The 16491-nt window shown below is 40.1% G+C and overlaps 1 protein-coding gene across 3 annotated transcripts in view; it reads right to left on the reverse strand.

The window, feature by feature from the left end:
• Positions 1 to 7736, reverse strand: part of MLF1 (myeloid leukemia factor 1) — a 36335-nt gene extending 28599 nt beyond the window's left edge. Inside the window, exon 1 of one of the 3 annotated variants that reach the window (XM_025375518.1) lies at positions 7524 to 7736. In XM_025375518.1, the coding sequence (XP_025231303.1) occupies positions 7524 to 7570 (47 nt within the window). In that variant the 5' untranslated portion in view covers positions 7571 to 7736. The remainder of the gene's footprint in view (positions 1 to 7523) is intronic. The other 2 variants (XM_025375517.1, XM_025375516.1) reach the window with 2 other exon arrangements.
• Positions 7737 to 16491: the final 8755 nt, after the last annotated feature.

Here is a 16491-nt window from a genome sequence, read left to right on the forward strand (position 1 = left end):
ATAAAAATCCACATGTGGACATTTGAAACAAAATACATCAAAATAATGGGCTGTATTATTTCTGCTACCAAACTTTCTATACTTTTCAGATTTTCCATGAGGATGTATTTTCATTTAGGTCAAGAAAAATGTACTTTTACTTACTATGATAATGACTATATACTACCTCTTTTAGAATTGCTGACACAAACCACAGCCAAACTGAATAAACTTTGGTCTCAAACATACTTTTTCTATTCTATATTATTTACCTGTAGCATATATCACGAGCTAGGAAAAATAAATTGTTGCCTACTTCCCCTTCAAAAGTGTTTATGTCTTAACTCTTAGATTGATTCCAGGTCACTTGGGAATGATTTCAACGTAGTGTATGTACGTACGTACGTGTGTTTAAGGGCTGGTAATATCTCCCTTTAGAATAATGTTTTTAAAACTCTTTCTCTCTCTCTCTCTCTCTCTCACACACACACACACACACACTTATTCTGCCTAAGTTACACTTCTCTTTCATCTATGTAAGAATAAAGATACTTGTGCTTCTAAGTAAAAAGCATTACCTATGACATAAGGTTCTCAGATAACTGACATGGCAGGTTCATTCATTAAGGGAAATTCCTCCCTTCCATTATACATGGTAGTGGCAAAAGCTTTAGCCAGCAGATGGTTATGGTTCTCTTGATCGTAAAGAAATGTTCCCTAGTTTCAATGAGGTCTATAAGGAAAATAGACCAGAAGATCCAAGTTTTGATACTAGAAATAATGCATGTAACATTTAAAGAAGGCTCTTGAGGGTAGGGGCCAAGACATCTAAAAATTTAAACGAGAACCCACAGGGTTGGGCCTATAGTAGAAACTGAAGAAATACTTAAAGAATGAATTACATTTCTATTAAGCAATTCTATTTTTCCATTGTCTTGAAGTTCAAAGTGTTGTGTTGGTGTGGCAGAAGCCTTTGATATCAAAAGAATTGTGGAAATGATTATGCTCCCCTGATATTTTATAAATATTTCGCTCCTTTTACGTGGATATTTACAATATTAATTGGCACAAGTAGGCATTATCTTGTGGGTACATGCTACTGTACGGCATTTTTGACCAAGCAACCATGTCCTAATCATGTTGTGTTCCCTGGCTCCTAATTCAGTGGTGTTTACCTCATGAACCAAAGAATGCCCCAAATGAATAGTATACCTTTGTAATCCTTTCAGCTCAAGGCTTACAGTGTCATTCTTTCAAATATGATCTTATAATTTGCAAAGTTCATTTATAAGAAATTTATATATTAAAATATTCCTAAGAACAATTACAGTAGGTAATTTCACAGTAGGTATTCAGGGTCTTAGAATAAAGTGGGACCTTGAAAAATCAGTAACTTAAATTTTAGCTGAGTATTCTCAAGCTACTTTTATTAACAATATGTTTAGAATGAGAGGTATACGTGGCAGAATATTAACTAGTCAAGTTGTGACAATTTGGCGAAGACTCTACCTCAGACTGTATGTCTGAAACAAATATTTAAGTATTTAAGTAGTAACCTTGAATACTGTTTCCAAAAGCTTAACATGGTGGTTTTATTTCCTACAATGAGAATGTTTTCCATCAATAAAAAAGTTAATCCACATCTTGTACACAGAATACATTCACTTTGAACTCCACCAGTGGATAGGACAAAGCAATGTCCTTTAATAAATCCAACTACTTCCAGGTATAAAATACAAATTTGTAAAAATTTTTAGAATTGAGATTATACATATAAGGAGACAGAAGAAGTAACATCCTGTGAATACATGCAGTATTTTAACCAAATACTGGTCATCAGATATATGATGCTCACATGGAGAGTTGAGAGGCTTAAAGAAGAGACAATAATTTATGATTAAACATTAAGGTTGGCTGGGTGCGGTGGCTCATGCCTGTAATCCCAGCATTTTGGGAGGCTGAGGTGGGCGCATCACGAGATCAGGAATTCGAGACCAGTTTGGCCAACACAGTGAAACCCCGTCTCTACTAAAAATACAAAAAATTAGCCGGGTGTGGTGGCAGGCGCCTGTAAACCCAGCTACTCGGGAGGCCGAGGCAGGAGAATCATGTGAACCTGGGAGGCAGAGGTTGCAGTAAGCCAAGATCATGCTACTGCACTCCAGCCTGGCTGACAGTGCCAGACTCCGTCTCAAAAAAAAAAAAAAAAAAAAGAATTAAGGTTGACAGATTTGCCAGCCTGCTTCTGAGCTTTCTATCTCCAATAGCTGGTAAGTGGTAACATAGTTATTCTTTGTAGACTTGCCAGATCAGAATTATATTTTTGTAGCTCAGAAGATTCAAAGTTCCTGTTTCGTACCAAATAGAAAATTCTGGACCATACTACATATTTATAAACTTTCATACTACATAATCAATGTTTTTTAGGGTATAGGATGCCAAAACCATTTAACCTCAAAATCCTCTTGTCTATACATATTTACTTAACAATATGCATATTGTTAGCAAATACAGATGTGAGAGAAAGGTAGTATTCTTGAGAAAACTGCATGCCAGGAAGTGCTAGCTTTTAACCTTTGTGTTTTTAACCAAGTAACAGATATTGTTTAAGAAAGTATATCTGAATATACTGTGATGTAAATTTTCAATGAAATAACTTCAGCCTTGAGACACAATAAGATACCAAAGTTTAAAAATCCCAAGTATGGAACAAAACACCAAATTTTAAAATATCACTTTTAACATTTCCTTTTACTTTTCTGAAGAAACATTTAAGATGCACTGTTATAATAAGGTAAACATTGAAACTGAATATATTTGAATTCAAAACTACAGATTTTAATTACTTTTTACTTAAATATTTTAAGCAATTAACAATTTAACCACAGCTTCTTATCAGTCTAGTATTTAGTAATTCTATTTTTATATCAAAGAAGTATATTTTTTTGGTCCATTTTTGAATAATTAGTAAATCAGTGGAGTTTGCTTATATTCAATAACCTTGATTGTGAACAATATAAGCAACTCTAATGGACTATTTAGAAAATGGTAATGTTCTGATTAGAAAATACCATTATCAACAATGCTATTTGTTGAATGCAATTAATAATTACTTTCAGCAATCAACTAAATACCAGATTGACTACAAGAAAGAGAATAAAGGACACCAACTCACCATCAAACAATATTTACTCTTTTCCATGACCTGACACAATGTTAGCAACAGGGATAATATTTATATAAAAGAGAGTGGGCATGGGCTATGTGTTTCACATCTCTATGTTCCTAAGGTCAGGGGATGATTCATTAACGAGTTTGTCACCTTTATGAATTCTTTATGTTTGACTTAAGAAATGGATACTCATTTTGTTTGGGAGTTGAGGTAAAAGGTGGGGGGGATCAAATAGATTACCTGAAATAAACATAAACTCACATTCTTTTTCTCCCTTATCCCCAAAAGTGTGTTAAATATAATTCATTGTGGAGAAAAGAAATTGTTAAGGGTGAATCAATTTTATAAAGTCAACTGTAATATGGTGATAATGAAAGATGGTAGTCTGTAAGCAGAGTTCTGGCCACTGTTTTGGATATTTAAAAGGTCTATGCAAAAGCTTTGTGATGAATAAAGGAGATTAGGCTTTAAAAAAGTTAACTGCAACAATTTTACCTTAAATTTTTATGATATGGCTCCCTGCATTTGAAAAAGGCTTTAGATAGTGATAACTGAAAGAGTAACTGATGGTCCTTTCCATCCTAAGCATGGAGGAAGAGTTCTTCTGTATGCTTACTATTTGTAGTCTATTACTATTTCTGACCCTGACTCTTGAATTCATTGCCTTTGCTAAGAAAGAATCACCCAAGAGTTTAAATTACACTTCCGCTAGACATTTTAAAGAACATATTATACTCATTACACATTCAGTTTTGTTAAGGATAGAATCCTTAACTATAACAATGAAGGATATAAAACAACTTTTGGTATAATCAAGGATATAATACAACTCAAAAATTGTCGATCATAATCTTCTTAGCTGTTACCCATTGTACGATGTCATATTTACATATGAACGACTTCAACAGCTCAGTAATCTATGGATTTGTAGTACTGTGATTCTCTTGAAAGCCAGAGCTTATATAATACAAAATAATAAAATTATGGGTTTTACAAAATAATATTCTCTGGCTCAAATATTCTTTTTTTTTTTTTTTTTTGAGATAGTGTTTCGCTCTTGTTGCCCAGGCTGGAATGCAATGGCGCAATCTCGACTCACTACAACCTCTGCCTCCTGGGTTCAAGTGATTCTCCTGCCTCAGCCTCTCAAGTAGTTGGGAGTTTGTGTCACCACGCCTGGCTAATTTTGTATTTTTTTTTTTTTTCTTTTTTAGTAAAGATGGGGTTTCACCATGTTGGTCAGGCTGGTCTCGAACTATGGACCTCAGGTGATCCACCCACCTCAGCCTCCCAAAGTGCTGGGATTATAAGTGTGAGCCATCATGCCTGGCCTCTGGCTTTCCAAAGAGAGAATCACAATAATACAAAAATTTGAACTTGTTAAAATAACACTGTCCATATCCCAACAGCTCCTAAACAAGTTAACTAAAATGGCACAACAAATTTGCCTGAGTTCCTGTATGCCTTAATAAATAATCTTCAGAAAAAAAGTTATTATTTTATTTTTCTATATTAATCATTTCATTTCCCACTGTTCATTATCTTTTTAATTATTAATGTTATTTTGCTTTAAATCAGTACTAACACATTTAAGTCAATCATTTATTTAAACAACAACATTGGCTAGGCACAGTGGTACATGCCTGTAATCCCAGCATTTTGGGAGGCTGAGGCAGGCAGATCACTTAAGCTCAAGAGTTTGAGACCAGTCTGGGTAACATGGCGAAAACTTGTCTCTACAAAAAAAATTAGCAGGGTGTGATGGCTCCCTCCTGTGGTCCCAGCTACTTGTGAGGCTGAGGCAGAAGGATGAGCCTGGGAGGCTGCGTGAGCCCCTGCACTCTAGCCTGGGCAACAGAGTGAGACCCTGTCTCAAACAAACAAACGAACAAACACACACAAAACACCCCCCACAGATATTGTTTGAAAAATATGTGCAATAAACTGTGATTTTAAAACCTTTTAAAAAAAATGCTCTCCAAATTGCAAACCTAGAAAATTTAAGGGATCAAAATAAACTAGACATGAATTCAAAATTCAAACTGGCAAAAAACACTTGGGCTAAAAAGTATTACAAATTTCCCCTCTTAGGGATACAACTAGACTATGTCAATATGTTTGTAACAATGGCCAAAGTTAGAATTAAGAAAAAAAACCCAAAAACCCACTACTCAAAAATAAATCATAGTGAAACTAATTTCTGGATGCCTTCTTCCTAGGGCATCACATTAATTCACTGGGAACCTTTATAAGGCAATGAATGGCACTTGCTTACCTGAGGTGTTAAACTATCAGCTCCCTGTACTATTTTTAGTTTTGACAGAAAGAGGAGTCCCTTCACAAACAAGGTTAGCTCTGTAACAAAGCGAGCAAAGAAAACAGTGCACTTGGCAACGTCCAACAACTTCGAAGAGAGAGTACAACTCTCCAACTTTGTTGTGCTCTCATAGACACATTCCCCACTCACATGGAAAATGCTGTTTTAAAAACTTCCCCTTTTCAATGAACTGTCATGCTATAAAATATTACCTGCTCTTATTTGCAATTTTAAGGGGAGCTATAAAATATTCCCTGATCCCATTTGAAATTATGTGAGCATAATTCTCACCATAAGTTTCACCGAGATGGTAGTTGTCACCTGCAAAGCCCTTGCAGGGGCAAAGGCCAACTCTGCACACAGGAAGCCATGGCGGACACCCAAAGTCCGGCCAAGTGGAGAGCAGCACGCACCTCGGGAGTGTGAGGGAGGGAGGCTACTAGGACTTCTTTCCACCTCCTGTTCCCAAATCCTCCTCCCCGCACCTGGGGCCCTCAACTCTGTCTACCTCACGTCCTCAACCCTCCTCCTCCGACCTCACGCCCCCAAACCCTCCCCCCCGCACTGCACGCCATCAACTCTCCTCTGTCCACCTCACACCCTCAACCCTCCTACCCCTACACCTCATGCCCTCAAACCCTCCTTCCTCTGCCTCACGCCCCCCAACCCTCCCCCCACTACCTCTCACTCTCACCCTCAGCGCTCTTCCCCCTACCTCACGCTCTCAACCCTCCTCCCACATCACGCTCTCAAAACCTCCCCACCAACTCACGCCCTCAACCCTCCTCCCCCACCCTCTTCTCACATCTCACGCCCCCAAATCCTCCTCAGCCCCTAAATCCTCCTTGTCCACCTCACACCCTCAACCCTCCTACACCCTCCCGACACTCCCAAACCATCCCCAACCAACTCATGCCCTTAACCCTCCTCCCTGCATTTCAAGTTCTCAACCCTCCCCTGCACCTCACACTCCCAAACCCTCCCCACCAACTCACTCCCTCAACCCTCCTCCTTGCACTTCAAGCTCTCAACCCTCCCCCGCACCTCGTGCTCCCAAACCCTCCCCCACCTCACACCCTCAATCCTCCTCCCCCTACCTCACGCCTTCAACTCTCTCCCTCACCTCATGCTCCCAAACCGTCTCCCCACTTCATGCCCTCAACCCTCCTCCCCCCACCTCGCGCTCCAAAACCCTCCTCCCCCGACCTCATGCCCTCAACCCTCCCCCACACCTCATGCTCCCAAATCCTCCTCCCACCTCACACCCTCAACCCTCCTCCCCCTACCTCATGCCTTCAACTATCCCCCACACCTCAGGCTCCCAAACCCTTCCCCCACCTCACGACCCAAATCCTCCTTCGTCCATCTCACACCCTCAACCCTCCCCTCTCCACCTTACTCCCCCAAACCCTCCTCCTCCCACCTCACACTCCCAACCCTCCTCTCCCCACCTCATGCTTTCAAACCCTCCCCCACCTCACATGCTCAACCATTCTCCCCCCACCTCAAGCTTTCAACCCTCCTCCCCCCACCTCACGCTTTCAAACCCTTTCCCCGCCTCACGCGCTCAACCCTCCTCCCTCCACCTCACGCTTTCAAACCATTTCCCCGCCTCACGTGCTCAACCCTCCTCCCCCCACCTCACGCTTTCAAATCCTTCCCCTCACCTCACGCCCTCAACCCTCCTCCCCGCACCTCATGCTCCCAAACCCTTCCCTCACCTCACACCCTCAACCCTCCTCCCACACCTCAGGCCCTCAAGCTCCTCCCCCCCCACCTCATGCTCTCAACTCTCCTCCCCCCACCTCACGTCCCCAAACTTCCCTCTGCCCACCTCACGCGTCCAAACCCTCCTCTCTTCACCTCATGCGCCCAAATCCTTCTCTTCCCTCTCTCACACACCCCTAACTCCTCCTCTCCCTTCCCTCCTCGTCTCCTTCAAACCGCCCCGAATTCTCTCTCGTCCTCTAAAACTCGCTCTTTTCCCTTAAAATAGGTCCCCTCAAAATTCCTTAATTCCCGCGCGACCGCGGACTCCTGGCTCCCATAACTCACGAGAAGAAGGGGTCATCCTCAAAACTGCTGCTCAGCATCCTGAACATTCTGGCTCTGTCTTGGGCGGCGGCAGCCGCGGACAGATTGGAAAACCGATGTTAACTAGCCGCGGCCGCGACCGGAGCCTGCCTCCAGCACTGACGACGCCTCACTCGCTGCGCAGGCGGTGCCCGCCGGGAAAGGAGGTGCGTGACGCCGAGGTGCTTTCCCATTGGACATTGCTCTGTGACGTCACCAGGACGAGGCGGAGAGCAATGCGCGGCTGCCCTGGCAACCACAATCAACACAGTGGAGGCGAGAAGTTTGGCCTTGCGCCGGCCGGGCAGCTTTTCACCAAGGCTCCCGTGGGATGGGAGAGCTTGTTCTCTGGGCTGCAGGAACCAAAACATTAGACCACCCTTTCTGTGACCTTGGGCATGCCGCCCTCGGTTCCGAGCCACAAGTCTTTTTTTTCGGGGAAAATGAAAAGGGGTCAAGATTTGGACCAGATGACACCCAATGTCCCATTCAACGGTCGCATTCTGTCATCCACAGGAATTAGTCCTGTATCCGAAACATTCTCTGGTAGTCAAAAGCTGTGAACAAATAATGAGAAAAAAATGTGCAAAACGTTTTTTAGTACAGTTAGCAAATAGTTCTTGAAGGAAATGGGATGAAGCCTATTAGATTTCAACAAACTTTTTTTACCTCTTGTGAGTTTGAAACTCAAAGCAATAATGTTTCCCAAAGTGGGAAACGCTTAAATAATATGTAGACGTAGTATTAAAAAATAAACGAGAAAGCTGCTCTCTTTTCGGTTGTCTTTCTGTGTCTCTCTTTCAAAGATCAAGTCTCACTTTGATTCTGATATGTTTTTAACACTTCTCCAGCATTTCTTAACAGCAGGATTCAGGCACAGGCCTGCAGCAAGCAGCCGTATCCAACTAAAATTCCACTACCATGTATTTTTGTTTGCATTACATTTAGCAGGGAGCTTTCCATTTATGGCAAGGAGACTGATTTTAAATTTAAAGCAGTGCTATACATTAAGAGCTAGATTCTGCATTTTTAAGTGAAAAAGTAAGCTATCGAATAGAACAGGTGGGATTTGGATATGGTGGGGCAGGGGGTTAGGCAGAGCAGGGGAGGGGAACATCATGATAGTGGTACTCAAATTACTACGTTTTAGAAAACACTATCACGGGGCCTTTCAGGAGCCTGGAGACAGATGGAGGAGAAGACAGAAGAGAGATTAAGTAAGGAGAAGAACGGTAAGAGTTTAAGAAAAGAGAAAATACATCTTGCATGTCCACCCTTAATTCAGTGGGCTCCCCAGCTTCTCTACAGGGCTGTCTTGCAGAGATAAAGGGGCATCCATAGCTCATCAGGGCCCCCTGGGATCAGGCCAGAGGGGTGGCACTTTGCCAGCATAAAGAAGTGTGCAGGGCCTGATTTGGAGGTGACAGGAGTAGTCAGGGGTTATTTTGAGAGCTGGAAATTTAATCCTTTGGACCTTTTACTCCCCACCCCCGCTTTTTAGCCAAGTTCTCTGCCAGCTTCCTTCCCCTGAGACTAGTAGCACGAGGTAGGGCAGACTTCACAGCCCAAGATGAGATGGCACAGCCCATCCAGGGAAGAGGATATTTTCTTTTCCTCTGGACTCAGAATAAAGCTCTGAGAGCATAGATACACAATTTCTAAAATTTCTAAATAAATTTCAAGGCAAACAAAATTGTTTTACAAGACCTTAAATTGTTTTCCTCTTTAAAATAGTACAAGCACAAGATGTGAAGGAGGCCATACTTAAAAAAACTTGAAATGGAGTAAGTTATGTGATAAAAGATAGTATTACAATAGTTCTGGATTAAGGCCAAGTAAATTTGTAATGTTACCCTCTAGTTTCTATGGGAATTTTTTTAGAATCATATTGTTACAAAAGCTTTAGTCCAGGCACAGATTAGTTAGGGAATTAGCTGAAGCCTGTGAAAGCAGTTTGGATCTAACGACAAATGCAAAAAAAATAGGAGGGCACAGGAGAGTTGGCACTGAAGAGACCTTGACATCATTTTCAGAACTGATGGGTAAGAGGTGGAAATGAAAGAAAGGGTGGGTCAGGAGAGAATGAATACTCCAGCATGGGAGGAATAGAGAAGCAGAACAGGACTGAGAGGAGAGGGTCCTGGACTTGGCTGTAAATATCATCATAATAGCTAATATTTATTGAATGTGTGCCAGGCACTGTTGTAGGCACTCCAAATGCATTACCTCATTGAATCCTCATTAACAGTTTTATGTAGTAGAGATGGCTTTTATCCCCATGTATAGATGATACATTCAAGACACAAAGAAGCTGAATAAATTGCCAGGGTTCACACAGCTAGTGATTGAACTGAGCTGGGTACCTGGAGCTTTCCTCGGTGAGTGCTGGGTATATGGTATGTGAGTCAGGAGTCATACTTAAAAGATGCAGGATGAAAGCTGGTAATCATTTTTCAAAATCATGCTGACAAGCTAAGCGGACCCAAACTAAAAAGTACAAAATTCAGTGGGAATATATTCAAATCACATAAATTCAATTCCACAAATATTTATTGAGTGACTACCCAGTATTGGGGACTGATCTACAATCTTAGGCATCATTGAACAAAATGGACAAAAATCTCCTTCTTGGAGTTTATGTTCTTGTAAGGACAGACTCAAAACAAACAAAATAGAAAATAGTATATTGTAAGGTGATAAGTGTTAGGCAGAAAAGCTGATCAGGGTAAGGAGTATGGAGAAGTGCAACTATAAATAGCAAGTTTTGTGTATGCCTTACTAAGGGGAATTTAAGCAAAGACCCATAAGAAGGAAGTGGATGTCTAGTGGAAAAGCATTCCAGACCAGTGAAATCCTAAAGTAGCATTTGAGCATTTTCCTGGTATATATAATGTACAGTTCTACTCATATGTCTTAAAACTCACCTTCCGAGTGAGGAATGAGATGAGCGAAGTAAATTGAAAAATTGCCTAATAGTATAATAGCTCTCATTTACACTTCATATGTTACAAGCATTGCACTAAGTGCTTTACATATGTTTTCTCATTTAACCTTTATAGCCACCATGTCCAATATTATGTTTGTCCGTATATTACATATAAAAAAGCTGGAACCCAGAGAAATTTGATAATTGAATTTTGATAATTGATTTGAAAGTTGATAATTTGATTAAATTTTAATAATTAAAATTCGATGTCAATTCAAACCCAGATTTGTCTTACCTTAAAGCCTATATTCTCACTACCATCCATACTTTGCCTCCCTATTTTAAAAATTAACTATTTATGGAGCAAATATTTGCAGTAAACACTTTTACATATATAATCTGTAACTACACTGTTGCTTAGGTTTCATTTGGAAGGACACTGACTAAGGAAATACAGAGAAAAGCATGAAACCCAAGCCAAGTCTGCAACTCTATTAAAAACACCAAGACTTCAATATGTAAGTGATTTCATGTTTCTTTCATTGATTTATCAAATACTTATTAAGGACTAGTAATATCCCAGACATTATTCTAGACATTGAGGTTACAAAACTGCCTGGCCTTTTGGAACTTACATTCTAGTGGACAGCTCTTTCCCCAGCTAATTTTACAAATACTGTTGTTACAGCACCTCAGAATTTTCATAATGTTTCTGAAGACATTATCTCATGTGCCCAAAAGAAAATAAACAGGCTCTTGAGTGCTGAACTTTTAACTTAATTATAGCTTTCCAGAGCCATGAGTATTAGGCCATTACAAACACCTTTACCACAATTAAGTTCAATGTGTCTAGGGTTTCCTTGTCCTAATCCCTTTGTCTTAAACAGTGCATAGAGGTCCTCTGAGAATGAGATGCCACAGCGAACTCACAAGGGGTTATGGGACAAATTTTGAGAGAAACTTGGCATGCGTTAGACATTGTGCAATGTGCTAGTTTAGGGCAGTTCGTGTATTTCAATATTAGATTGCACTACATTGTTTTAGATGATGTCATATCATTGGAAAGGTAGGTTTTTGAAAGTTACTATGATGAAAATGAAGTGCCTGTCAAAGTGTAACAGGAAAGATTGGCGGCAACATTCGGTCTGTTTCTAAGATTTGAAAAATTGTGCTGTGCTAGGCAGGCACCCATCTGTTAGTATGATTATTTAAGAGTTATACAAAAATATGTTTCTTTCAATTTATGTGCATTATTTTTTGAAGTTACTAAGTTTTTAGGTCGGAAATATGCTGTTTGTATCTAAATTATACAACAATGGACCTATTCAGTATTTCTTTAGACCTAGGGGGCACAATGAAAAAATTACTGAGGAACTAAGGGTTCATGAACTAAGATAGTTTGGGGACCTCTGTCTAACCCCACAATCTTTCTTTCAAATTAAAAAGAAATTTAAAATATCATGCATTCATTTTCTAAGAAATATATGTTTCATTTTATTTTTCATGTTTATCTTCTTTCCAGTCAGCTGACTTACCAGACTTCTAATAGCTTTGCTTTATATCCTTTTGAGAGATGGGAAAATGGTGCATAGCAATTAAGTGACCTATAAGAGCATAGATCCCAAGGTCCTCAAACTCCCAATAGGGCTGCCTCTAGTCCATATGGCATCTTTGCTCAAATTAGAAAAAGTGCCTCCCTCTCATGATACTTCTATTAATGAGAAATTTGTCTTAATAAATATACAAGGCTGTAATGTATATGATTTGACTGGTGCTCTCTTAGGTGTTGTATACACGTCCATGGCAGCACTGTTCCTAATCTTGAATTCTTTCCACTACATACGTTTTAATTGAGTGCCAAGCTTCACCCCCAAACTCATGTGCAAGAAATGTAATTTTATTTTCCTGCAATCAACCTTAACTTACCTTCTGGGCTTACATTCCACTGGGAGTCATTCCCATTTCCTCTTCCAGGGAGACAATGCCAAGGTGTAGTTGGTTGCTAGCCATGCTGCATTCCTAAAGTCATCCTTATTGCCCTCACTGGGTAGGGCCAAGGGCACTAAACATCTCACTCACAGTCTGGCACAATGAATTGTCCTTCCCTAAATAGCAATCCTCTCCTTTTAAGAAATATACTCTCTAGAGCAAATGTTTCCTCCAGTGAAGCAAAAATTTAAAGAAGAATTGAGTTAACAAAGGAAAAAAGTGGCAGACTTTTAAAGTCGTATTTACTTTTGCAGCTTTTATCTGTAGATGTGTATGCCTATGACTAGTGGTTTATTTTGCACAAATTATAATTCAGGCATATTTTAGTTTGAAAACTATTGAGTAAATACCACTTTTGAGGGGGCTGGTAAAAAGAGATCGGCTTTAGTGAAAAGATGCTAGAGGCAAGAAGCTGGGGCTTTGGGCCCTGGAGTTGGGTCCTAGAATTCAGGTGGTAGTGAGGGAGTTGTAAGAATTCAGGCGGTATGAGGGTGTATGTAAGCAGAGGAATGATCTGTTTCAGTGATGGATGGGCAGAGTGGGTGAGGATGACAGAAAAATCTGGAGAGGAAGTCAAGATCTGCTACTGGGTTATGGCTGAGCCAAAGATTATACTGTTGTTTAATAAGCATAGGCAAAAGTTTTGGCCTTTCCCTCATTTCTTTGATGTGTATCTTTGAGGCTTGGATACTTAGGGATGTATTTCATAATCTTTAAAAAATAATCCTTTACTTTCTACCATAAAGACACATACACATGTATGTTCATTGCAGCCCTATTTACGGTAGCAAAAACATGGAATCAACCTAGACACCCATAAACGATGGACTAGATAAAGAAAATTTGGTACATATACACAATGGAATACTACACAGCCATAAAAAAGAATGAGATGGCGTCCTTTGCAGCAACATGAATCCAGCTGGAGGTCATTATCCTAAGGTCATTAATGCAGGAACAGAAAATCAAATACTGCATGTTCTCACTTACAAGTGGGAGCTAAACATGAAATACACGTGGACACAAAGAAGAGAACAATAGACACTGGGGCCCACTTGAGGTTGGAAGGTGGGAGGAGGGTGAGGATTGAAAAACTACCCACTGGATACTATGCTTATTACCTGGGAGATAAAATAATTTGTACAACAAACCCCCGTGACACACAATTTATCCATGTAACAAACATGTACCCCATGAACATAAAATAAAATTTGAAAAGAATAAATAAAATAATGATTTAGGTAAGTGCTAATTTCTATTCAGTAATAGTTCCTGTTTAAAAAGTATCTACTGGGCTGCATGCGGTCGCTCACGTCTGTAGTCCCAGCACTTTGGGAGGCCGAGTCAGGCAGATCACAAGGTCAGGAGTTTAAGACCTGCCTGACCAATAGGATGAAACCCTGTCTCTACTAAAAATACAAAAATTAGCCTAGTGTGGTAGCATGTGCCTGTAGTCCCAGCTACTTGGGAGGCTGAGGGAGAAGAATTGCTTGAACCCAGGAGGCAGAGGTTGCAGTGAGCTGAGATCATGCCACTGCACTCCAGCCTGGGTGACAGAGCAAGACTCCATGCCCCCACCCCCCCAAAAAAAAGAAAAGAAAAGAAAAAGAAAAAAAAAAAGTATCCACCAAGAGTTTTGTAAACTTTTATCCCAACTAATTCTCTCAATAATGCTATGAGGGAGGCATTATTTATATTTTGCATGTGCCAACACAGAGGTTCAGGTGGGGGAAATGATTTTTAGCTTGCATGGTTCAACTATAAGTGGTCTTCTAGCTGGTGAGTGGTTTAATGTGAATTCTGATCCAGACCTGATGATTTTGAAGGCCGTTCCCTTCTCACTGCACCCATAGCCAACTCTCATGATGACAAAAAGGCCTTGATGCTGTGGAATTACATAAATGTAAAGCTGCTGGGAGTATCCAAACTTAGGTTGTTTGGTTTAAGTACATAAAGAGGTTTTTCAATTTTCCTGAAAAACGAAACAACACTGAAACTGTCATTCAATGAATAAAACAAAGGTTGTTACTTTAAAGACAAATAATTTGAATGGCAATGTAAAATACAAATATACCAATTATTTTGGTGACAAAACTCCAACTTTCCACACAGCCCGTAATGGATTCATGAGCAGTTGATGAATGAAAGTCCACATCCAAAGCTTGCTTAGTCTTTACAATTTACGCTTTAAATTGAGGTGTAACTTAAACATGATAAAGTCTACTACACTTCAATGTATAGCTCAATAGTTTTTTACATATGTGTAAACCTATGTAAACAACACCCAGTTGAAGATATAAAGTATTTCCAATACTCAAGAAAATTCCCTTATGTTCCTTTCCTATCCATGTCCCTCTAGGGTAACCAGTATTCTGAGATTTCTTTCTTTCACTTAACATTATGTCTGCAAAATTCGTCCTTGTCATTGTGTGTAGCAACAGTTTATTCTTTTTCTTTGTTGTATTCTAGTATATGAATTTGCCACAAGTAATTTACCCATCTACTGTTGATGGATTTTTGGATTGTTCTTTTTTTTTGGCTTAAAACACAAGGCTACTATGATCATGCTTGTGTTTTTCCTGATTAAGTTTTAAAAATCAACTTAACATTCAGCTATTCTTGAATCTTATTGTCATTGAGATTCTGAAAGCTCTTTTCTACAGACAATAATTTTATAAGAAAGATTTTTGTGTTGAGTCAACACCTTGATAGTTGCTACTGTCTTAGAAACACTTCTTTTAAAAAATAAAAAAATCTTAGAATTATAGAGTCTAAAACAAGTTGAATAGTAGAAAGCACTCTTCAGAAAATACTGTTGAGGTCATCTGTTCTCAGGAACACTTTAATGTGGCTGTCTAGAGTGTTATTTTTAAATCCTTGATAAGATTTGAAGAGAGTTCACACTGTAGTTTGGAGGCCCCACTGCCAAGGCAATCAATTGAAGTCTGTTCAGAGGACAAGTAAATTATTTTGGAAAACATTAAGGACCTGGAATGACTTCATCTCTTTGTCATATGCTTAGATGTCTTTACTATTTGAAATTGGAGGAATAATCACATAAGAATTGTTTTTAATTTCAAGAAGCTAGAAAGGACACAATAGTCATTATAAGGCCATGTGAGTTTTAATGCCATTTGTGGTATATATTCTGGGGTAACAAGGTAAAGGGGAGCTAGGGAATTGAGAATGAGTGGCTCCAAGCTATACCTGATTTCCTCCCAATTCATATCTCCCAAAGACCTAGAAATTCCCTTGGGAAACAGCCTCCAGGAAGGCTCACACTGCTGAATGGCACTGGCAGTCTGTTGGGAGAAATAAGACAGCCGAGGCCAGAGGTTGCCAGGCAGGGGGTAGGGGTGGGGGGTGGAGAATGCTGGGGTTTGCTGCAGGTTGTTAATAATAAAAGCTAAAACCTGTTTACTAGGCACATTAATTCACAACAGTTTTTTTTTTTTTTTTTTTTTTTTTTTTTTACTCCTTCTTTAAGTTCCAGGGTAATGTGCAGGATGTGCAGGTTTGTTAAATAGGTAAACGTGTGCCATGGTGGTCTGCTGCACAAATCAACCCATCACCTATCCTCAGCAAACTAATGCAGGAAAAGAAAACCAAACACCACATGTTCTCACTTGTAAGTGGGAGCTGAATAACAGGGACACAGGGAGGGGAGCAACACACACTGGGGCCTATTGGGGGTGTAGGGGGAGGGAGAGCATCAAGATAAATAGCTAATGCACGCAGGGCTTAATACCTAGGTGATGGGTTGATTTGCATCCTTTTTAGCTTTTCTTCCTGATGCTCTCCCTCCCGTCGCAGCCTTCCACCAGCCCCATTGTGTGTTGTTGCCCCCAACGTGTCCATGTGTTCTTATCGTTCAGCTCCCGCTTATAAGTGAGAACATGTGTTGTCTGGTTTTCTGTTCCTGCAATTCACAACAGTTTTATTACTATTTTACATAAGTGAACACAGGTTTTAGAGAATTAACTAATTTGCCGAAGGCTGTATTGCCAGAAAGTGGAAGAACTGGGACTGGAACTC

This window comes from Theropithecus gelada, chromosome 2, assembly GCF_003255815.1.
Source record: "Theropithecus gelada isolate Dixy chromosome 2, Tgel_1.0, whole genome shotgun sequence".
Classification (NCBI taxonomy): domain Eukaryota; kingdom Metazoa; phylum Chordata; class Mammalia; order Primates; family Cercopithecidae; genus Theropithecus; species Theropithecus gelada.